The sequence below is a fragment of the Delphinus delphis genome, chromosome 12, assembly GCF_949987515.2.
Source record: "Delphinus delphis chromosome 12, mDelDel1.2, whole genome shotgun sequence".
NCBI classification, from domain to species: Eukaryota; Metazoa; Chordata; class Mammalia; order Artiodactyla; family Delphinidae; genus Delphinus; species Delphinus delphis.
The window spans coordinates 38999167-39024143 of record NC_082694.2 but is presented as its reverse complement, the minus strand read 5'-3'; the positions used below and the strand labels follow the sequence as shown (position 1 = coordinate 39024143).

General features: G+C 35.7%; 1 protein-coding gene across 2 annotated transcripts in view; it reads left to right on the top strand.

Annotated features, from left to right (window-relative positions):
• Positions 1-24977, top strand: part of SANBR (SANT and BTB domain regulator of CSR) — a 70235-nt gene that overhangs the window by 22594 nt on the left and 22664 nt on the right. For both annotated transcript variants that reach the window (XM_060026536.1, XM_060026535.1), the window contains exons 6-11: positions 1440-1498; positions 2943-3103; positions 6192-6278; positions 7628-7738; positions 10919-11042; positions 13673-13825. In XM_060026536.1, coding sequence (XP_059882519.1) covers positions 1440-1498; positions 2943-3103; positions 6192-6278; positions 7628-7738; positions 10919-11042; positions 13673-13825 — 695 coding nt within the window. The remainder of the gene's footprint in view (positions 1-1439; positions 1499-2942; positions 3104-6191; positions 6279-7627; positions 7739-10918; positions 11043-13672; positions 13826-24977) is intronic.

Genomic DNA, 24977 nt, shown 5'->3' with positions numbered 1-24977 from the left:
AAATTTCTGTTTTAATTTCCAATATGGTAAATTCTGATAGATATAACCCACATAAACAAAAGCTCTCCAGGAATTTCAGTTTTTAAGATTTTTTTAAAGGGGTCTTGAGAGCAAAAGTTTGAGAACCAGTGTTCTAGAGGATCAGAAGACTAATTACTAAGTAATCTTTTTGGGGCATTGACTTGTGTAGGAAATCACACTGGTGGTTTAATGAAGTCTTTCTGTGCATGAGAATTGCAGTTTACAGTAGTAGCAAAATATTTCTAGACTCTTGTTGTAAATAAACCTATACTGACAGTATATAGGAAGTCTTCTGAGGAAGTTCATAATTTAATACATTTTTGTGACCAAATTAATAAAAAAGGTTTCTAATGGTCCTTAAAATTACAAAATTGCTAACTCAAAATTTTCAACCAGTCAGAGCCCAGAGATTCCAGACCATGCAGATATGTATGTGTGAAATAAAAATCAAAATACGTAGAGAGAAAAAAATTACTGTTTGACCTAGTATGTTTAAGAACATAGTACAGGTTAAAAAAGTGGTGCAAAACTGGTGTCTCTGTAATCTTGGACATTAAATCAGTGGCTACAAATGTAAGCTTTTATAAAAGCAATCTTTATTCTAACTAGGAAAACTACCAAAATTCTTAATTAAATTGCTGATAATCCAGACCTTGTGTCTTAATTGGAATGGGTTATATTATGTTTTCCTGAGGAACTTTTTCACCAGCTCCTTCCTCCCTTTACCATTGCTCTTTGAGAACCTTTAATCTAGAATTGTTACTTAAGGAAAGATTGGGATTACTTATTTTAATCATTGCCTGCATAGTCCTTTATTTAGGAGGATTGTCTTAGTACTATAATGGTAAAAATCACAGTTTTTTTCTTTTTCTTAAAAATATACCTCATGGGAGATGACTGAAGATGTTTTACTAAAATGATAGATAGCATCAGCCGGCATCCGCCTTTCCCTGGTTGTGCCTCCGAAGTCTGCCTTTAGGAAGTAATTTTGCATTTCTGCAATAGTAAATTTTATATTATCTTTCAGAATCTTTTAAATTAAGTATTTGTTCATAACAATCATTTGAACCACATTTGAAGTAGCTTCACTGTCATTTTTGTGTGATGAGTTATATTCACAACTTTAATTATCTTTTTCCCTGGTTTAGTTAAGGAGAAGTTTGCATATATCATATCTTTAGCTGGAGTCTTTTTACTTGATATGAGTCTAATTCCAAGGCAAATTTACTATGCATTTTCTCTACACTGTAAGTTTTAACATTGCATTTTCTTTCTTTCATGTATATAAGCCATAGTAAGGTTTTATTAAATTGTTCTTATTAAAGTAACATCCTCTTTTAAGGTGAGAAGGGCCTGTTCTAAGGAGATTGAGGTACAAATCCAAAGGAGAATTTAATTTTTCTCTCTTTTTTTTTTAGAGCCAGGAAATGTCATTTCGATTCTTATTTCTTCAGAATTTTTGAAAATGGATTCATTAGTAAGTATTAATAAGAGATTCAAGCTCTTTTATTCACCCATACTTGATTTAACATATAACTTGATGTTTCCTTCAAGTATCTAGAAAATTCTAAGACATCTTCCTGAAGTAGTTGTTAATTCAAGAGTGTGATTCATTAGAATATACTGCTGGTGTTTGGAGGTACTTTGTTCTATTGGGAAGGCTATTGTTAAGGCTACTATGTATCGTTAGTATATGATGCCTATAAAACAAACAATTTATCCTCAAGGGAGGAGTTAGCTGTTGCATTAGGTGAAACTAAACAGAATTAATTTTACCCCAAAAGGGATTTTGCTCTGAAACCAAATTAAATGAAAATTAATTGGAATACATTTGTTTTACTATTAAAGTAATTGGTTTAAGCATGTTTTACTTATTTGTGTCTTTCATTTATAGTTCAGCAAATTAAGAACAAATACCCAACTACTAAAAAATGTAATTTTGTATGTGTAAACCACATGCTCATGTCTGTTGTTTAAGAATAGTTGATAAAACATAAAAGCATAATATATACATATACATATCAAGCTGTAACATTAAGTATATTTGTTTTTCTTCTTTTACCTTTTATTTAATAAATTTCTTTATGGTTCAAATGTTTTTTATATGTTTTTTGTGGTTTAAATTAACATTTAAATGAATATTTGCTTTTAACCTCTGGTAAAACTAAGCAGAGCAAAATACCCCTTTGCTGTGTTAACAGATGTGAAGTTTATTTGTTTGAAGTTTTATTAGTTCCCTGTATTCTTTGTACTCCTTAGTCCCTCTCCTTTCAGTTGTTGGTATTTATTGCTTCAGGGGAGGGTTATAGAAAAAAAGCAGAGACTAAAAGAGTCTCTGAGTTTTGATTTTTGAAATCTAAGCCCTAAAGGATGATTTTTATGCCATAGCAAAATATTTAGAAGAATGCATAATTAACCATTGCTGTTTTTCCCCAAAACCCAAATCTACCTCAAAAAATAAATAAATACATCTCACAGTGAAGAAAGGGGAAGAAAGTCAGAGAGCAAGCACAACACAACTGAGAAAACCCTGAAGTGACTGAAACTGTGTTTCTGCCACTCAGAGAAACAGAGGCTTAAAATTATCACTAAGTTTAGTTATAGGAAGTCACATACCTTGTACCCTTGAGTTTGTGGACTAAAATTTGTATCTGCCACAGTCATGAAAGATGTTCATTACATTATCGTTTGAAATATTCTGAGAAGTGTGAAAATTATTTTTCTAGCTATGTTTGTACAAATTTGACCTGCTAGACCACTTTGGAACAGTGTAGATTAACCCAAATAGGCAGAACTAAGTTATTGTGTAGCAATACATGGATTAGGCTTTTAATGAATCTTATCTTTGAAAAGTATTGATATGACATTATCCTTTATGCTACTGTCTTCAATATTCATTTTCTGTTGTGTTTTTTGTTTAGGTTGAACAATGTATTCAGTATTGCCACAAAAATATGAATGCCATAGTAGCTACCCCATGCAACATGAATTGTATTAATGCAAATCTTCTTACACGTATAGCTGATCTATTCACACACAGTGAAATTGATGATTTAAAGGACAAGAAAGATAAGTTTAGGAGGTAATTTTTAAATTTTAATTTAATTTATTTATTTTTTTAAAACTTTTGGTGGCACCGCACGGCATGTGGGTCTTAGTCCCCTGACCATGGATCGAACCTGCACCCCCTGCAATGGAAGCACAGAGTCTTAACATTGGATCACCAGGGAAGTCCCTAAATTTAATTTTAAAAGTAATGTTCCTATTAGAAGAAATGTATTATTTCTATTTCATTTTAGTAAAAATTCTATATTTAGAATATATTTAGAAATCTATTTCCATTTTATTTTATTATTTTTTTTTTGCGGTACGCGGGCCTCTCACTGTTGTGGCCTCTCCCGTTGTGGAGCACAGGCTCCGGACGCGCAGGCTCAGCAGCCATGGCTCACGGGCCTAGCCGCTCCACGGCATGTGGGATCTTCCCGGACCGGGGCACGAACCCACGTCCCCTGCATCGACAGGTGGACTCTCAACCACTGCGCCACCAGGGAAGCCCTCCATTTTATTTTAAATGAAGTAAAATACATCCTGAGCCAGTGGCTCAGGTAAAAATTAGTAATTAAATTGGTTACGCTGAATAAGACACATATAAGCAGATTGTGGTGGTGAATTATGTTAAAAATTATTAAGACAGGCCTTAGTATAAAGGGGAAGAGTGATATGAGATGAGGTCAGCAGCACTTAGGGGCTGTTTAAGTCATAGCAAGGAGTGTATACTTTATTCTAGGTGGAATGGAAGCAGAGGAGCGGCATGATCTGATTTGTTTTTAAGAGCTCAGTCTATTCTGTGTGGAGAATAGACTATAAGAATATAAGAAGCAAGACCTGTTAGAAGTCTAGTGCAGCAGTCTAGTGAGAGATGAAAGGCTTTGGACTAGAGTGGAGGCAGGGGAGCTTGAAGGAAGTAGATGGATTCAGAATATGTTAATAGAAAGATTTGACAGATTTTCAAATGGAATGATGTGGCAAGAGAGAAAGTATTTTAGGATAATTACTAGGTTTTAAGGTTGAGCAACTAAGTGTGCTAGTTTCATTAATAGAGAGGGCAATGACTGGGGTGAGGGGAATCAGGAGATGGGTTTGGGTCTTGTTAAGATTATTTAATATATTTAATATACTTCTTGGACACACAGGTAGGATGGCAAGGAGCTAGTTGGATATGTAAGTCTGAAGTTTAGGTCAGAGGTCAGGGCTTAAAATAGAAATATAAGAGTAGGTGAGGTTTGAAACCATGGAAGTGAATGAGATTTCCTAGCAATACCATATGCTCTCCCCTGAATTGCAGTGGTACCTTTACTGTAAATCAGGAGACTATACGTGTGAGGTCTCTTTCTGAATTCTCCATTTTGTTCTGTTCATTTCTTTGTCTGTACTTTTATCAGTAGCACACTGTCTTAAGTACAGTAGGTTTCTAATGTTTTTTGGTATCTAGTAATCTGAATTCTCCAGCTTTGCCTTCCTTCAAGATTGATGTCTTGGTCATTTTTTTTTTTTTTTTTTTTGCGGTACACGGGCTTGTCACTGTTGTGGCCTCTCCCCTTGCGTAGCACAGGCTCTGGACGCACAGGCTCAGCGGCCATGGCTCAGGGGCCTAGCCGCTCCGCGGGATGTGGGATCTTCCCAGACCAGGGCATGAACCCATGTCCCCCGCATCGGCAGGCGGACTCTCATCCACTGCACTACCAGGGAAGCCCTGTCTTGGTCATTTTGTATACTTTGCATTTCCATATGAATTTTGTAATCAGCCTGCCCATTTTCTCTTCTTTCCCTCTCATACACACACACAACCCTGCAGATTTGAGGGTTAATATTCAACCTGTAGATTTGGAAAGAGACATCTTAATAATATTGAGTCTTTCAGTTCATGAACACGGTATAACCCTCCACTTATTTTAGCAATGTTTTATAGTTTTTAGTGAGAGATACTTTTCCTTTTTTAACTAAATTTATTCTTAGGCATTTGAATTTTTTGGTGCTATTGTAAAAGCTATTTTTATTTATTTTATTTTCTAATTGTTAGCAAGAGAGTATTGATAAAGACTGTCCAACATTTGGAGTTTCAACAAGGGAGGAGCCAGTGAGGAGCCTGAGAAGGAGGAGCTAGGGGGTCAAAGGGAAGGCAAAAGGAAAGAGGGTTTCAAAAAGGAGGAAGTGATTAAGTGGTCAAATGTGTGGAATGCTGCTACCCTGTAGGGTAAGATGAGAACAGAAATGTGGCCAGTTGGATTTAAACAACTTTTTTCCAGATGTTTTGCTCTGAATGATTGCAGAAAAATTCAGCAGTAGCTATTATAGATAGGTAGGCTCAAGAAATGATTTTTTTTAAGAAGGGAGATACTAGATTATATTTATATATGCTGATCAGGATGATTCCTTATAGTGCGAGAAATTGATAGTGCAGGGAATTATCTAAGAGTTTAGTCCTTAAGGGGAATGAGACACAGGGGAATTATCCAAGAGCTAAATACTTGAAAATGGAATCAGGATCCTAAATCCAGATTGGCCTTTAATAGCAGTCATTACTTGAGAGAAAATGGAGACAGTCAGGGTGTACACTTGGAGTTAATGACATACTTAGAAGACTTAAAGTTCATGCAGAACATTATTATATTATGCATAGTAATAAAGTATTAACATTTATTGAATGTTTAATACTGTCTGGCACTCTTTAAAAGACTATCTCATTTAACCCTCATAAAATCTTATGCATTTGAAATTACTAGCCCCATTTCATAGAGGGAGAAAATAAGGTTCAAAGGTGTTAAGTTGCCAAAGAGCACATACCAAATTATTGATAGACCCAGGATTGTTAAATTTCCAAAATTCTCGGTCTTGAATATTCCTTAACAAAGGACTGAAAGAGGGGTAGATATCCATTTGTCTCATTTTTCTTGTAAAAATGGATTCTTGATCAGGCAGTTCTCATTAGTAGGTTTATTTACTTAGAACACTAAATATTTATTATAAATTCCCAAGGAAGGGCTCTCTAAGGATTTATTAGTCTTATTTTCTACATGTGCAGATAGGTCAGTGTTTATTTTCATCACTATCAAGTAACTTTAATAAAGTAGATATAAAAAATTAATTTGTTGGTCATTTGTTCTTAATAGTAAACTTTTTTGTAAGAAGATTGAGAGACTGTTTGATCCAGAATACTTGAATCCAGATTCTCAGAATAATGCAGCAACATTATACAGGTACAGTGATATGTTTTTCTTTGGTATGCTATATAATGCAGCTAAATTCTTTAATTTTACTACATTTGAAATTTTCTTCTTGGATGTTTTTGTATCTTCTTTTTTGTTGTTTTTTAATTTTTAAAATTTTAATACAATTTTTATTTTATTTTTTAAATATTTATTTATTTATTTATTTATTTTGGCTGCACCCAGTCTTAGTTGTGGCACACAGGATCTTTAGTTGCAGCATGAGGGATCCTTTAGTTGTGGCATGCAGACTTCTTCAGTTGCGGCATGTGAACTCTTAGTTGTGGCATGCATGCAGGATCTAGTTCTCTGACCAGGGATCGAACCTGGGCCCCCTGCATTGGGAGCGTGAAGTCTTACCCACTGGACCACCAGGGAAGTCCCAAATTTTTTATACAATTTTTAAAGTTTACTTTCCATTTACAGTTATTACACAATATTGGCTATATTCCTTGTGTTGTACAATACATCCCTGAGCCTATCTTATACCCAATAGTTTGTATCTCCCACTCCCCCACCTCTATTTTGCCCCTCCCTACCCTTTCCCCACTGGTAACCACTAGTCTGTTCTCTGTATCTGTGAGTCTGCTTCCTTTTTGTTATATTCACTGGTTTGTTGTATTTTTTAGATTCCACATATGAGTGATAACATATAGCATTTGTCTTTCTTTGTCTGACTTATTTCACTTAGCATGATGCCCTCCAAGTCTATGTATGTTGCTGCAAATGACAAAATTTCATTTTTTATGGCTGAGTAATATTCCATTGTGTGTGTGTGTGTGTGTGTGTGTGTGTGTGTGTGTGTGTGTGTGTGTGTGTGTATACCACATCTTCTTTATCCATTCATCTGTTGATGGAACTTAGGTTGCTTACATATCTTGGCTATTACAAATAATGCTGCTATGAACATTGGGGGGTGCATGTATCTTTTTAAATTAGTTTTTTGGTTTTTTTTTTTTTTTTTTTGATATATGCCCAGGAGTGGAATTGCTGGGTCATATGGTAGTTCTATTTTTAGTTTTTTGAGAAACCTCCATACTGTTTCCACAGTGGCAGCACCAATTTACATTCCCACTAACAATGTACAGGGGTTCCCTTTTCTCCACATCCTTGCCAACATTTGTTATTTATGTTCTTTTTGATGATATCCATTCTGTTGGATGTGAGGTGATATCTCATCGTGGTCATGATTTTCATTTCCCTGATTATTAGATGTTGAACATCTTTTCATGTGCCTTTTGGCCATCTGTATTTCCTCTTTGGAAAAATGTCAATTCAGTTCCTCTGCCCATTTTTTAATCGGGTTGTTTGTTTTTTTTGATTGTATCTTTGTGTTATAGATGCTGTTTGTGTAAGAAACTTTTAACAAAAGAAACAGAAAGAAGAATTCCTTGCATTCCTGGAAAAATCAATGTGGATCAACATGGAAATATTATCTACATTCATATAAGGTGTAGTGAAAATAAAATACAGCTTTTTAAATGTGAATTAATAGTGTATTTATTAAAAGCAAAACTACTCTTATAAGGAATAGGATAATATCTTTTCTGCAATGATCCAACTTTGATTTAGAAAGATGCTACTTTCAAAACAAAATTGTTGTAAAAGCTTTATTTTATCTTGAAAGATATTCTGATCAGTGCCATTAAAATGATTTCTTTTCACTAACAGATTTTAGTTATCTATTATATAAGTGTTTTTGAGAAGACAACCAAATTTACTTTCAGATAAATTTTGGTGAGTGACGCAAATTGTCTTTAAAATTGGATTTTTTGTAATTTATTCTTCATACTTTGTCAGTATTCCATTAATGCATCGTCCTTTTTAATTCCCCTTTAAGTTCAAAACTGGTTCTCATCCTGAGTGGGGGAGTAGGGAGAGAGTGTTATAAATCGGTAGAATGTCTCAGGATAACAAAAACTTCAAAATATGTATGTATATTCTCTGACAGTATCCTACTGCTAGGAATTTATTCAGAGAGGTAATGTTGATTTGTGAAAGCACTTAATAAGGACATTTATTGCTCTATATAAATAAGAAAAAGTAAAAAAAACACTCAAATGATTAAGTGAACTAAGATATATCCATAAAATAGTATATCTATATAAAACATCTAATCAATTCTTAATGTGCAGCCTTTGAGAATGTAAAAGAATATATACTCACACAGAAAATTGTTAGTGGTAAATTAAATAAGAAAAAACAGGTTATAAAACAGAACTAGAAACATGTTCACTAAAATGTTAACTGCGGTTTTACCGTTGAGTGATAGTATTATGGATGATTTTCATTTGCTTTTTGCTTTTTTTCCTATATTAAAAATGTACAGTACTTTTACTAAAGAAAAAACCCTACAAATGTTAGGTTTCATATTTTAAACATTAAAACAGAAACCCAGAGAAACACATGACATTTGACCCTAGTGTTAATAATAGCACAGTCAACATTAAAATATTTCATTTTTCTCTCCATATAATAAAGGGAATATACATTAGTTACTATAAGCACTTGGGATTTTTTTTTAATACAGCAGGTTCTTATTCGTCATCAATTTATACACATCAGTGTACATGTTAATCCCAATCGCCCAATTCATCACACCACCATCCCCACCCTCCCCGCGGCTTTCTCCCCTTGGTGTGCATACATTTGTTCTCTACATCTGTGTCTCAACTTCTGCCCTGCAAACCGGTTCATCTGTACCATTTTTCTAGGTTCCACATACATGCGTTAATATACGATATTTGTTTTGCTCTTCCTGACTGACTTCACTCTGTGTGACAGTTTCTAGATCCATCCATGTCTCAACAAATGACCCAATTTCGTTCCTTTTTATGGCTGAGTAATATTCCATTGTATATATGTACCACATCTTCTTTATCCATTTGTCTGTCGATGGGCATTTAGGTTGCTTCCATGACCTGGCTATTGTCAGTAGTGCTGCAATGAACATTGGGGTGCATGTGTCTTTTTGAATTATGGTTTTCTCTGGGTATGTGCCCAGTAGTGGGATTGCTGGATCATATGGTAATTCTATTTTTAGTTTTTAAAGGAACCTGCATACTGTTCTCCATAGTGGCTGTATCAATTTACATTCCCACCAACAGTGCAAGAGGGTTCCCTTTTCTCCACACCCTCTCCAGCATTTGTTGTTTGTGGATTTTCTGATGATGCCCATTCTAAATGGTGTGAGGTGATACCTCATTGTAGTTTTGATTTGCATTTCTCTAATAATTAGTGATGTTGAGCAGCTTTTCATGTGCTTTTTGGCAATCTGTATGTCTCCTTTGGAGAAATGTCTATTTAGGTCTTCTGCCCATTTTTGGATTGGGTTGTTTGCTTTTTTAATATTGAGCTGCATGAGCTGTTTATATATTTTGGAGATTAATCCTTTGTCCGTTGATTCGTTTGCAAATATTTTCTTCCATTCTGAGGGTTGTCTTTTCGTCTTGTTTATGGTTTCCTTTGCTGTGCAAAAGCTTTGAGGTTTCATTAGGTCCCATTTGTTTATTTTTGTTTTTATTTCCATTACTCTAGGAGGTGGATCAAAAAAGATCTCGCTGTGATTTATGTCAAAGAGTGTTCTTCCTATGCTTTCCTCTAAGAATTTTATAGTGTCTGGCCTTACATTTAGGTCTTTAATCCATTTTGAGTTTATTTTTGTGTATGGTGTTAGGGAGTGTTCTAATTTCATTCTTTTACATGTAGCTGTCCAGTTTTCCCAGCACCACTTATTGAAGAGACTATCTTTTCTCCATTGTATATCCTTGCCTCCTTTATCAAATTTTATACTTTTTTATCTTGAGACTTGATTTACGTTTTGAAAATTACTTCCATTTTGACAGCAATAAGTATTAATATTACTATGTGAATAAATGGATATTAACTTCGACATCCAGTTTTGTTGTTTTATTCAAAGTATTTTCCTGCAAATCAGTTGTGGATGACATTTTTCAAAAATGTCTTTAACCTAAAACAGATGTAATTTCTAATAACATGATGGCATTTTGTTATTTATTGAACTAAGGACAAAACTAACAAAAGTTCAAAAAGATTGGGGACTTAGACAAAAATAGGAACCTGTTACATATGACCATAGCAAATGGAGTTATAAGCCTTGCCTGTTTTTTTATAAGTTTATATCACATAACTTACAAATGTGTTATTACCAAGACCTGATTCTTCATTAATTTATTACTCAACTACTAGAAAATGCCTTGTGAAAATAATATAAAGAACTAATACATTAATGGAATGTTTAGAATCACCAATATTTAATAATTATTTTATAGTATGTACAATTAGAATAAAAGGTTCCATTTAGCAACATAAGCCTAAGTTCCAACTGTTAGCCTGCTCAAACTATATTTAATTTATAACGCTTTATCTAGCGTAGTAAAATAATTTGGCATTCAGTCTGTCACAACTTTTTCTGTTGTCCACAGGAAAAAAAAAGAATAAACAAACTCCCAAATGAAATTTTACCTACCATTCAGTGTAGTCCATTCCACAGCCATCTTTTGGGGAACGTTCTTGGAAATATGTCACAAATTTTAAAATATTTGTTTGAACTAAATTGTTTATATTGCTTGAGTGTAAAATAATATAACAACTGAAGCTCTTTTCCCCAGAGATAAGACTTGGGATGTTCATGAGTATTTGAATAGTCTTTCTGAAGAATTAAAATCTTGGAGAGATGTATATTGGCGCTTGTGGGGAACAGTCAACTGGCTAACTTGTTCAAGATGTTATCAGGTGAGTTTTGTCTTTTTTTAATATCCTGCTCTGCAAACATTGAGAGCAGGCTCTTTTGATATATGCTGTTTAATTAGGGTGTGTTTGTACAATATCTGACATCTTTTTAAGAAACTAGTGTCAAAACGATGGTGCTATTAAACATTGCTTGCATCTGACTTCATTTCTCATACTATGGTTCTTCCTCTATTTTATTTCCATTGCTGAAACAATCAATGACTTGATGAATTTTTATAAAACCAACAGGTTTTAAGTGATCAAATCCATTTTTTTCAATGGAAAAAAGATAACAGAATTCTCACTGCCTTTCATTATTTCCAGCCAAACTGTTTCTCTGTTAGTCCATAAATTTCTTTAGAAATTCAGAAACACCCTTGCAGATAGGATACTAATGAGATATGCCCTTCTTGTTAAAATAATTGTGTTACCAGAAAGGTTTTGTTCATTTTCTTCTAAATGAAGTCTATCATAAAAGCACAAGAAAGCTTGCTATTTGAAGGTACCTATAATAAATCCTTTTCTAGAATAAATAGATCTTTATTGGTTGCAGTCATTCCAAATTAGTCTTATGTATAAATCCAGAGTGTTCTACGTAAAATTTTTTTCAATCCCTCAGGTCTCCCAGCCCCCAGTTCTTTTCCTGTCTCACTTGGGTAATTATTTTCAGTAGAAGGAAGGAAGAGCAGTGGACTCCCTATGTCCCCACAATTTTTAAAATCTTGATTTATTAAAGTATAATTTACATACAGTAAAATTTATCCTTTTGTGAGGTTTGACAAACTCATACAGTCATGTAACTACCATCACAATCAAAGCATAGACCACTTCTGTCAGCCTAAAAAATTCCCTCGTGCCCGTTTTTAGTCAATTCCTTCTTCCACCCCAGGCTCTGACAACCACTGTTCTGTTTACTGTCTCTATAGTTTTGACTTTTCCAGAATGTCATATAACTAGAATCATACAGTTTTAGCTTTTTTTTTTTTTTTTTTGCGGTACGCGGGCCTCTCACTGTTGTGGCCTCTCCTGTTGCGGAGCCCGGGCTCCGGACGCGCAGGCTCAGCGGCCATGGCTCACGGGCCCAGCCGCTCCGCAGCATGTGGGATCTTCCCAGACCGGGGCACGAACCCGTGTCCCCTGCATCGGCAGGCGGACTCAACCACTGCGCCACCAGGGCAGCCCAGTTTTAGCTTTCTGAGTCTAGCTTCTTTTACTTAGGAAAATGGATTTGAAATTTATTCACATTTTTGTATCTATCAATTTGTTCCTTTTTAGCCTTAGGTAGTAGTCCATCATATGAATATATCCCAGTATGTTTATTCACTTACCAGCAAAGGACTGTAGGTGTTTCTAGTTTGGGGCCATTATGAAGAAAGCATCTATAAACATTCCCTTACAGGCTTTCATGTGAATATGTTTCTCTCGCGTAGTTACCTAGAAGTAGGATTGCTGGATTGATGGTAAATGTAAGCTTAACATTTACCATGCCTAACAGTTTCCCAAAGTCCCTGAACCACTTTGCATTCCTTCCAGCTATGCATGGGAGTTCCAGTTACCCCACATCTTCACTAGCACTTGATATTGTCAGGTTGGTTTTTTGGTGTGTTGTTGTTTTTTTTTAACTTAATAGCTGTGTAGTGGTCCTCCCCACAATGGAGTGTCGCTTATAATCAAGGATATTAGGCTTCTAAAACCTGACTTGTTTAGCATGTCAGAATGCAGAAAATTTGAAGGATTTTTTTCTCTTCTTCATAGGAAATTAAGTCTTGATTTATAATATTTAATATTTTACTATGGAGAGTTCATAAACTCATAAAATAGTTTGTATGCAAAATACTTTGTATGAGTGTACACCTTATAGCTTTTATCAGATGCAGAAAATTTTAATTAAAATCTATTATTTGAAAATCATAATTGGAACTAACAACTAAGAATTCTGAATTATAGACTATCCTTTCTTGCTTTTGTGTTCAGGATCTCAGGATCTTTTTATTTTCTTTAAATTATCTTACTAACTTATAAATGTATCTGAAACATGACTATTAATTTTACAATTAAACTTCGATAAGATTTTCACCAGTGATTCAAGGTTACTCCATAGTTGTCACTAATACTGATGCTAAGTATTTACCTTAAAAAAATATGTCAAAGAATAAGTGAGGCAAATTTTTATTTAATTTTTTCCACTGGAAAACCTCTTATGTGATTGGCCAATTATAAAATTAGATGTACATCAAGATCAATTTAACTCATCTGAACTTAGTGTTTTTGATTTTGTTTTTTAATAGCTGTATTGAGGTATAATTACGTGCCATAAAAATCACTCACTTTAAGTGTACAATTTACTGATTTTTAATAAATTTACAGAGTTGTGCAACCATCACCACCATCTAACTTTAGTACATTTCCATCACCCCAGAAAGATCCCTCATGTCCATTTGCTGCCATTCCCCAACGCTGTCTCACTTTTAACACCAGGCAACCACAAATCTGCCTTGTGTCTCTAGAGATTTGCCTTTTCTGTGCATTTTATGTGATGGAACATACAGTATGTGGTCTTGAGTGAAGTATTTTTGAGATGTATAATTTCATTGTGGGAATAATACTTGATTTTACGTATTTCTTTTATTCAGGCTTTTCTGTGTATAGAGTTTTCACATTGTCAATATCACTCAGAAACAGTGATTTATCCTACTGCAGGAAGTTCGCTAAGTTCTGTTGGCACTGGAATCTATCCCTGCTGTAACCAAAAGGTTCTTCGGTTTGACCCCACTCAGCTTACAAAGGTAAATTTTGAATGTTGCCCTTTTGTAATTACAGCACTCACTAACACTTTGTATTTAAGTCTTTTCCTGTTTTATTGTTTTTAAAATGTAAATATACATTCATGTAGAAGAGACTTAAAGCAATGCATAGGTAAGTATAGTAAAAAATAGAAATCTCTCTTCACACCACTCCCTCATTCTACATCTCTTCTTAGAGGTAACCACTGTTCACAGTTCCTTTCAGACCTTGTTTTATACGTTTCAGGCACAAACTATATGTTGTTTTTCATTCTGGAAATAGGATCAGACTATTCATGTTATTCTTTAGTTTGCCTTTTTCACTCAATAATATAATTAGGTGACCATTCTGTGTAATATTAACTGCTGTGTAATACTCCAAGCTGTGCGTATTTCACAATTTATTTAACCAGTCTCCTATCGATGAACATTTACGTTGTTTCCAGATTAATAATATTACAGTGTTGCAGTGAACATCCTTGCACATATATCTTGGTGGAATATATGAGTATTGCTCTAGGTTAGAGTCCTTGATCACTCACATTCTTGGAAATGTTATGTAATTAAGTTTCGTGAATGGACGAAAGGAACCTTCAGGTCTTCGTCATCATCATCCATACAGTAAATATTTATGAAGTGCCAAAGTTGTGTCGCAGACTGTGCAAGGCAGAGAGTAGTGTGTAAAACTGGGTAGTTTCTGCCTCCATGGAGCTTACAGTTCAGGCAATAATGTCAAAAGGGCGGGGGGGGAAAGCAGGCAAAGGAATGTTTGAAGAATTTCTGTAATAGGCTGGTTTGATCTGGACCTTGAAATCAGGGAAAGCCTCCCTCCGTAAGGAGTTGGCACAGAGATCTGAAGGGTGGGTAGGAGTATGTGAGGCAAAGAGGAAGGGAAAGAGCCCTTTGGTCAGAACAGCAAGGCCAAAAGGAACACAGTGGGTAAATGAGACTGAAAGAAACTGTGCCTGTTGTAAAAAACATGCATGGCTGAAGACGGGGCTGGAGAGGTCAGCAGGTGTCAGCCATGCAGGGGCGGGACCTCCTAGGCTGTGCTTTAGTTTCTCCTTTATTTCAGATTTTGAAAATATCAATTGTTTGTGGAGAACGGCTTAGGGAATAGTCAGTAGAGTCAGGTACAAGGGGAACTATCAGAGTAGTCTTAGGGAGATGACGGTGACTTGGACTAGGGCAGTGGAGACAGAAATGGATGAATTCAGTATTTAGGAAGTAAAACTGAATTGACCTATTGGATTATTTCACAGAGGGGATTGGAGGAGTCAGGGATGACTCAGTTTCTTGCTTCTGCTACTGGATAGATGGTGGTGCTATTCACTGAGGAGGAAAACAACAGGCGAATCAGGTCTGGAGAGGAGCTCACGAGTTCTGTTCTGGACATTTTGAGTTTGAGGTACTTTATGAGATAACCAGGCAAAGAGTGTTAGATACGTGGGTTTTGGTGCTTAGAGAGTGGCTAGGCCATAGATAATAATTTCTAAGTCTTGCAAATAAGTGATAATTGAAGCCAGCAGGTATAGGTGAGCATAAGAGCAGAGGGTCTACAACAGAGCCTAGAGAAACTCCAACATTTATTGGTTGGATAGAGAAGCATGATCCTGCAAAGGAGAATGATCAGGAGGGGACAGAGTAAACCAAGAATGTTGTCATGAAAGTCAAGGGAGCAGTATTTGAAGATGGAGAGAGTGTCCACGATGCCAATTATTGCTAAGAGGTCAAATAAAATAATGAAAGAAATGTGTCTTTTGGCTTTGGTGACCTGGAATTCTTAAGTGCGAAGAACTGTTTTGATGGAGTGCTAGATTCAGAAGCCAGATTAGTATGGGTTGAGGAGTGAGTAGAAGAAAAGCAAATGGAAACAGTGTGATTAACAACTCTTTGGGGAAATTTGAGAAGGGGAGAAGATGGATCAATAATTAGGTTATGGATATTTATTGTTTCTGTCTCTTAAAAAAATTTTTTATTGGAGTATAGTTGATTTACAATGTTGTGTTAGTTTCAGGTGTATAGCAAAGTGAATCAGTTATGCATATACATGTATCTGCTCTTTTTTAGATTCTTTTCTCATGTAGGTCATTACAGAGTTTTGTTTTTTTAATATTTATTTATTTGGCTGTGCTGGGTCTTAGCACACAGGATCTTCGTTGCCGCATGTGGGATCTTTTAGTTGTGGCATGCAGGATCTTTGTTGCAGCATGTGAGGTCTAGCTCCCTGACCAGGGGTAGAACACAGGCCCCCTGCATTGGGAGCACAGGATCTTAACCACTGGACCACCGGGAAAGTCCCATTACAGAGTATTGAATAGAGTTCCCTGTGCTATACAATAGGTCCTTATTAGTTATCTATTTTATATATAGTAGTGTGTATATGTCAGTCCCAATATCCGTTTTCTACATCTGTGACTCTATTTCTGTTTTGTAAATAAGTTCATTTATACCATTTTTTTAGATTCAACTTATAAGCAATATCATATGATATTTGTCTTTCTCTGTCTGACTTACTTCACTCAGTGTGACAATCTCTAGGTCCATCTATGTTGCTGCAAATGGCATTATCTTCTTTTTTATGGCTGAGTAATATTCCACATCTTCTTTATCCATTTGTCTTTTGATGGACATTTAGGTTGCTTCCATGTCTTGGCTATTGTAAATAGTGCTGCAATGAACATTGGGGTGCATGTAATCTTTTCGAATTATGCTTTTCTCTGGGTATATGCCCACGAGTGGGATTGCTGGGTCATATGGTAGTTCTATATTTAGTTTTTTAAGGAACCTCCATGCTGCTCTCCATAATGGTTGTACCAATTTACATTGCCACCAACAGTGTAGGAGGGTTCTCTTTTCTCCACACCCTCTCCAGCATTTATTGTGTGTAGATTTTTTGAGGATGGGCATTCTGACCCGTGTGAGGTAATACCTCATTGTAGTTTTGATTTGTGTTTCTCTAATAATTAGTGATGTTGAGCATCTTTTCATGTGCTTTTTGGCCATCTGTATGTCTTTTTTGGAGAAAGGTCTATTTAGATCTTCCACCCATTTTTTTCTTTTTTTAAAAAATATTTTTATTTTTTCCATTCTGTTTCAAATTATTTTCCCATTTAGGTTATTACAGAATATTGAGCACAGTTCCCTGTGCTATACAGTAGGTTCTTGTTGGTTGTCTATTTTATTTTTACTTTCTTTCGTTTTTTTTTAATTGAAGTATAGTTGATTTACAATGTTGTACCAATCTCTGCTCTACAGCAAAGTGACTCAGTTATACACATATATACATACTTTTTTAATATTCTTTTCCATTATGGTTTGTCACAGGATATTGAATATAGTTCCCTGTGCTATACATTAGGACCTTGTTGTTGGTTATCTATTTTAAATACAGCAGTGTGTACACTTCTGCCCACTTTTTGGTTGGGTTGTTTGCTTTTTTTGATATTGAGCTGCATGAGCTGTTTGTATATTTGGGAGATTAGTCCCTTGTCGGTCTCGTCATTTGCAAATATTTTCTCCCATTCTGTGGGTTGTCTTTTTGTTTTGTTTATAGCTTCCTTTGCTGTGCAAAAGCTTTTAAGTTTAATTAGGTCCCATTTGTTTATTTTTGTTTTTATTTTCATTACTCTAGGAGGTAGATCAAAAAAGATATTGCTGCTATTTATGTTAGGGAGTGTTCTGCGTATGTTTTCCTCTAAGAGTTTTATAGTATCTGGCCTTACATGTAGGTTTTTAATCCATTTTGAGTGTATTTTTGTGTATGGTGTTAGAGAATGTCCTAAATTCATTCTTTCACATGTAGCTGTCCAGTTTTCCCAGCACCACTTATTGAAGAGACTGTAGGAGAGACATTTTAAAAAGTCAGTAAGAAGGATCCAGTTGAGGAGGAGAGATTGATAGTACAAGGTTTATGAGGAGGCAGGATAAGGTGCAATTTTAAGCACATATGGCAGCATTTGTTTAGAGAGGAGGAAGGGCAGCCCCTCTATTATAACAGGAGAGAAGAGTAGGATGGTTGCAGATAATAGTAAAATTGTGTTTTTGTCATTTGGATGATAAGTTGTTCTAACCTATTATCTTTTCTGTTCTCTGTAAAGTAGAAGGTAAAGTCATCTGCTAAGAATGAGGGGGAAGGGACTTCCCTGGTGGTCCAGTGGTAAAGAATCCACCTTACAATGCAGGGGAGGCGGGTTCGATCCCTGGTCAGGGAACTAAGAACCCACATGCTGCAGGGCAGCTAAGCCCACGTGCCACAACTACTGAGCTCACGCACCTCAACTAGAGCCTGCGTGCCGCAAACTACAGAGCCCACGTGCCCTGGAGCCCGCGCACCACACGCCATAACTAGAGAGAAGCCTGCGCACCACAGTGAAGATCCCAAGTGCAGCAACTAAGACCCAAGGCAGCCAAAAAATACAAATACAAATAAATAAATAATTAATTAATAAATCTAAAAAAATAAAAGAATTCTTTATTAAAAAAAAAAAGAATGAGGGGGAAGAGAGAAGGGTCCAAGGTTTGAAAGAAGTACCAAAGGTTTGAAATAGTCTTTTTGGAAACCAGGAGAGTGAATTTTCCAAAGAAATCTTGTAGGTTATGAGGCAGTTTGGAAGCCCTTTGGAGATTGGTGATCATGAATTTACAGTGAAATCCAACATGCCTTTTAATATCACTCTCTCCAGCAGTCCTTAGCTGCTTGAGTGCAGGCATAGAGAAAGTAGGTATTTGAGCTCATCCCGATGAGTATAATGAAATTTAGGGGCAAGGAATTTGGAGTATTAGCCATAGATGTTATTAAAATGATGGATCATGAAATTTAAGCTGGATTAAGAAATTTGTTATATTTACGATCCAATTAGCAGTTTTGATTAGTCAGAAATTTTATTGGTGAAGTAATAAATAGGTTACCCTTATAATGTTCATGTTCATGTTTAAAGTTTTAGATAATGCTTTTCACACAAAGCTATTTAAATGGGGCATGAGACTTTAAGCAAAATGGAGTTCGCTTTGATAGGCCCAAGATAATTGCATTAACTCATGATTATTGTTATGTTTTTGCAGTAACATGATTTAGTCATTGCATTTCTTTATGGTCAAGCTTCTCTTTTAACTGTCACATTTATATCACTTTGAACAATATTTCTAAGAGTTGTATCTCTTTGGCTTTTTGTTGTCTATTTACTGGTTGTATTGACTACTGCTATTCCATTCATTGTGAGAGGATTCAGGAATAAATAGCAGCTAAATTGTATTTTAAGTCTGGTGTGCAACATCATGGAAATTGATTAAAGTGATTTCTTAGACTAAGTGAAATATGAATAGCTCATTTGGTGAGTTATATTTCCAGTAATGGCAGACTAAGTAATTCAGACTAATGCTCCCATCAAAAGGTAACTAAAAAAAGAAGTATGAAATATAACTGTAAAGATTATATTAAAAACATCAAAGAGCTAATGGGGAATTAGTGTTAAGATATAAGAGATGATGGGAATCCAAAGAAGTGAGCCAGCACTTAGGGCCATTTTTGTCCTGGAGGTGATGACCAAACTGAAAGAGACAGCTGAGAGTCTGGGCTGAGCTTTTGGTGCCTATCAGGTCCAGTAGTTAGGATGCCAAGAATGGGGACATTAATGAATAACATCCCCAGCCCTACACTTTTTATTGGTATCCCAAAGAAAATAAGAGGAAATGAGAAGCAAACCTTCCCTTGATTGAATAGCAACCTGGTTTTGATTTATTTGGGTAGCCTAAGAAATTCAGGCCCTGAACTTGGGTTAAGGTAATCCTGGATTGCCATGGTCCCCAGACATCTGGCAAAAGCAATAAACATCCTCTTTGAAGAAAGAGAACATTATTCTATACCTCAAATTATTTATACAAAAAAATTTTTAAACAAAATATTCAGCATACAAAGATAACCTGACATAGATGAAAATAAGTTACCAAGAATGGGAACAGCAGAACTTAGACAACAAAAATAAATGACAGAGAACTCACATATTGGAATTATTGACACATAATAAGATTACTAGTTTAAGTTGATAGAAGCCAAGTTCAGAAATTTTTGACAGGGAATTATAAACTATAAAAGGTGACAAAGAGGGACTTCCCTGGTGGTCCAGTAGCTAAGACTCCATGCTCCCAATGCAGGGGGCCTGGGTTTGATCCCTGGTCAGGGATCTAGATCCCACATGCCACAACTAAGTGTTCACATGCATGCAACTAAAGATCCCGCATGCAGCAACTGAAAAGATTCCACATGCCACAACTAAGACCCAGCGCAGCCAAATAAATAAATAAATATATATATTTTTAAAGTGACAGAGAGTTTAAATAAAAACAAATAGAAATGCTACTACTGAAAAACGTAATAACAAATTTAAGATCAGTGGCAAATTTAACAGCAACTTAGCTGAAAAATTAGTAAAATGAAAGATAAAAGTCAGAAGAAACTATCCAGAATGAAGCACAGACAGACAAAATTATGAGAAATATAAAAGAAAGTAAGAGACCTAGAGAGTACATGTCTAATATTTTTTAACTGTAAAGTAAGCATAACATAAATTTGCCATCTTTTTTTTTTTTTGGTTGCATTGGGCCTCCGTTGCTGTGCACGGGCTTTCTCTAGTTGCAGTGAGTGGGGGCTACTCTTTGTTGTGGTACATGGGTTTCTCAATGCGGTGGCTTCTCTTGTTGCAGAGCATGGGCTCTAGGCTCGCAGGCTTCAGTAGTTGTGGCATGTGGGCTCAGTAGTTGTGGCTCACGGGCTCTAGAGCACAGGCTCAGGAGTTGTGGCGCACGCACTTAGTTGCTCCGTGGCATGTGGGATCTTCCCGGAGCAGGGCTCGAACCCATGTCCCCTGCACTGGCAGGTGGATTCTTAACCACTGCACCACCAGGGAAGTCCCCATCATCATTTTTTAAGCATACAGTTCAGTAATGTTAAATATATTCCTGTTGTGCAGCCCATCTCCAGAACTCTTTCCTCTTGCAAAGCTGAAACTCTCTACCTAATGAACAATTCCCATTGCCTCCTGGCAACCACCACTCTATTTTGTCTCTATGAATTTGACTACCTCTATTGTGGAATCATACAGTATTTGTGTTTTTGTGTGAGAAAGTCTAAGTTTTTAGTGGGGTTTCCCCTTAGAAGAGAAAAAGAATGGATCAGAGGCAAAATTTGAAGAGATAATGGCTAAGATATTTCAGAATTATTGAGAGATATTAATTTATAGATTCAAGAATTTCATTGACTCCCAATAAGATAAGAAATCCTGTAATATACAACATGATAAATGTAACTGTTATATATATATATTACATCATATATATATATAAATGTTAAGAGAGTGAATCCTAAGAGTTCTTGTCCCAAGAGAAAAAAATCTTCTATTTCTTTAATTCTGTACCTATATGAGATGATGGATGTTCATTAAGCTTATTGCGATAATAACTTAATAATGTATGTAAATCAAATCACTATGCTGTATTCCTTAAACTTCTACAGTGCTGTAGGTCAATTATATCTCAATAAACTGGAAGAAAAAAATTTTTTTAGTTTAAAAAAAGAATGTCTTTCAGGAAAAAAAAAATCATACCCATACCTATCATAATGAAACTGCAGAAAACAAAAAGAGCATTTTTAAAGCAACCAGAGGGAAGAAGTATAGAATCTCTTCAAAAAATCAATAATTAGAGTTCACATCTCAGCAATAGCAATGGAAACCAAGGTATAGTCCACTAGGTCTTTTTTGTTTGTTTTGTTTTGTTTTTATAAATTTATTTATTTATTCGTTTGTTTTTGGCTGTGTTGGGTCTTCGTTGCTACGCATGGGCTTCCTCTAGTTGTGGCGGGCGGGGGCTACTCTGTTGTGGTGCACAGTCTTCCCATTGTGGTGGCTTCTCTTGTTGCTGAGCACAGGCTCTAGGCGCGTGGGCTCAGTAGTTGTGGCTTGTGGACTCTAGAGTGCAGGTTCGGTAGTTGCTCCATGGCATGTGGAATCTTCCCGGACCAGGACTCAAACCCGTGTCCCCTGCATTGGCAGGCAGATTCTTAACCACTGCACCACCAGGGAAGTCCCTCTACTAGGTCTGCAGTATGACAAAAGAAATAGTTAATAATCTAGAAAATCTGTGCCTTCCTTAAATATCCTTTGAGAATGAAAGCAAAATAAAGATTTTTTAGGCAAAGAAAAATTGAAAGAATTTGCAGCTAGCAAACTGCTTTAAAAAGGAAATACTGGGACTTCCCTGGAGGTCCAGTGGTTAAGACTACACGCTCCCAATGCAGGGGGCCCGGATTCGATCCTTGGTCAGGGAACTAGATCCCACATACCGCAACTAAGAGCCCACGTGTCACAACTAAAGATATCCCACATGCTGCAACAAAGATCCCACGTGATGCAGCTAAGACCTGGTGCAGCCAAATAAATAAAAATAAATAAATAAAAATTTTTTTTTAAAAAAAGGAAATACTAATGGATGTTCTCAAGATACAGGAAGGAATGAAGACCAAAGAAAGAAATTAATATATTGGTAAATCTAAATGAACATTGGCTGTATGAAGCAATAATGGTAAAACAATAGTGGTAATGCTTTATGTGTGTGTTTTTAATAAATGTATAATTACATTAATCATATAGACAATTTTAAAATAATTGATATATACTATACATTTTAGTGTATAATAATAAAATCCATAATAATAGCCTATAAGTTGGGAGAGTGATGAAATGGAGTTTAAAAGGTCTTGCATTAGGGAGTGTATTAACAAATTAGACTTTGATAAGTCGAGGATACATGTAATAAGTTCTAGGGTAACCACTAAAAGCCTAGAAGGGTGTATAACTTCTGAATTAATGTGTGTGAAGGGAATGAGTGGAATGATAAAAAAGCAGAAACAAAAATTTAAAATTCTTACTAATGGAAATAAAAGGGACATGATGTAATCTAATAAAGGATAGATAATATAAGACTTACAGCAAATATTACACTTGATAGTGAAATGTAGAAAAATTTTCCTTTGAAATTGGGGGTGATAAGGATGCTCATTGTCAACATACTTCTATTCAAATTGATCTGGAGGTCCTGAACAGTATATTAACACAAGAAAAAGAAATATTAAAAGGTTATAGAGATTGAATGGAGCTCTCATAATTTGCAGATGATAATTGTGAATGTAGAAAACCCTGAAGAATCTACAGACAAATCATTAGAATTAGTAAGAATTTAAGATTGATCTATTAAAAATCATTTACAAAAATCAGTTGTATTTCTATAAACCAATGAGATTAGAAAATGAAATTTATAAAAAGAAACCACTTACAGTAACCTAAAAATAAGTATCTAGGAATAAATCTAATAAAATAAAACATAAGAACTCTATATAGAAAACATAAAACATTATTCAGAGAAAATGAAACTAAAAAATGGATTTTTATACCATGTTCATGGATTCAGACTCAATATTGTAAAGATATAAATGTTCACCAAACTGACCTATATAGATCCATGCGATCTCAGTAAAAATCCTAACAGGTTTTTATCAGGAACTTTTCTAAGCTGATCCTGAAATATTTATGGAAATACAAAGGGCCAAGAATAGCTAAGATACTCTCAGAGAACACAAAGGTAGAAGTACTTTCTCTGCTCAGTATCAAAATTTATTTTAAGTCTTAGGTAATTAAGACAGAGTGATACTGATAAAGATTAAACAGGTGGATCAGTAGCAGAGAATGAAGTACATTTAACCCTTGAACAACACTGGTTTGAACTGTGTAGGTCCACTTATACATGAATTTAAAAAAATAAAGATGTACAGTACTACGTAATTTGCGGTTAGTTGAATCTGTGGATTTTGGTATGTATGGGGACTCCTAGAACCGATCCCCCACAGATACCAAGGAATGTCTGTACTCAAAGCTACTTAGATACTTTGAGTACTTTGTACTCAAAGCTACTTAGCTACTGTGACAGAGGTGACGTTACAGAGCAGTAGGCAAAGGATAGACTTTCCAATAAGAGGTACCGGGACATCGGGATATCAAAATGGGGAAAAAATAGCCCAAACTATTCCCCCCAAAAAGCCTATGTGTGAAACAAAAGCTAATAAAGCTGGGAATTCCCTGGCAGTCCAGTGGTTAGGATTTTGTGCTCTCACTGCCGAGGGAGCGGGTTCAATCCCTAGTCAGGGAGCTAAGATCCCGCAAGCCGTGCAGGGTGGCCAGAAAAGAATAAAAAACTTATAAAGCTATTAAAAGATAATACCATAAAGGGAGAGATTTTAAATTCAAGTACATTAACTACATTAAATAAACTGAAACTGAGGAGACAAACTCACAGGTGGGACCAGATATTAGCAACACATATCCATAAAAGGTTCATATTAAGATTTTTTTGACTTGTACAAATTAATAAGAAAATGACAATAGGAACTTCACACCAGAAAGTTCCTTGTTGTTCAGTAAACATGAAAAGGAGCTCAACCTCATTTGTAATTGGGGAAATGCAAATTAAAACCACAGGTACCACTACATGCTCACCAGAATGACTACAATTAAAATGTCTCACCAAGTGTTATCAAGAACATAGAGTAATGAGAACTCTCATACACTGCTGATAGTAATTTAATTTGGTATACATGAGCACTTGTGCATCAGGAAACATGTTAAGGAATGTTCATAATACTACTACTTGGACTAGTTCCAAACTGGAAATAACCCATCCACCAGCTGTAGAATAGATAAGCAAATTGTGATTATTCATACAATGGCATACTGTCCATTAAAGCAAATGTTAGTTACATGTAGTAACATGGTTGAATCACAAAAACATAGTATTAAAACAAATGAGATGGGACTTCCCTGGTGGCGCAGTGGTTAAGAATCCGCCTGCCAATTCAGGGGACATGGGTTCGAGCCTTGATCCGGGAAGATCCCACATGCCGCAGAGCAACTAAGCCCGTGGGCCACAACTACTGAGCCTGAGCACTAAAGCCCACGAGCCACAACTACTGAGCCCATGTGCCACAACTATTGAAGCCCGTGCACATAGAGCCTGTGCTCCGCAACAAGAGAAGCCACTGCAATGAGAAGCCGGCGCACCACAACGAAGAGTAGCCCCCATTCGCCACAACTAGAGAAAGCCCGTGTGC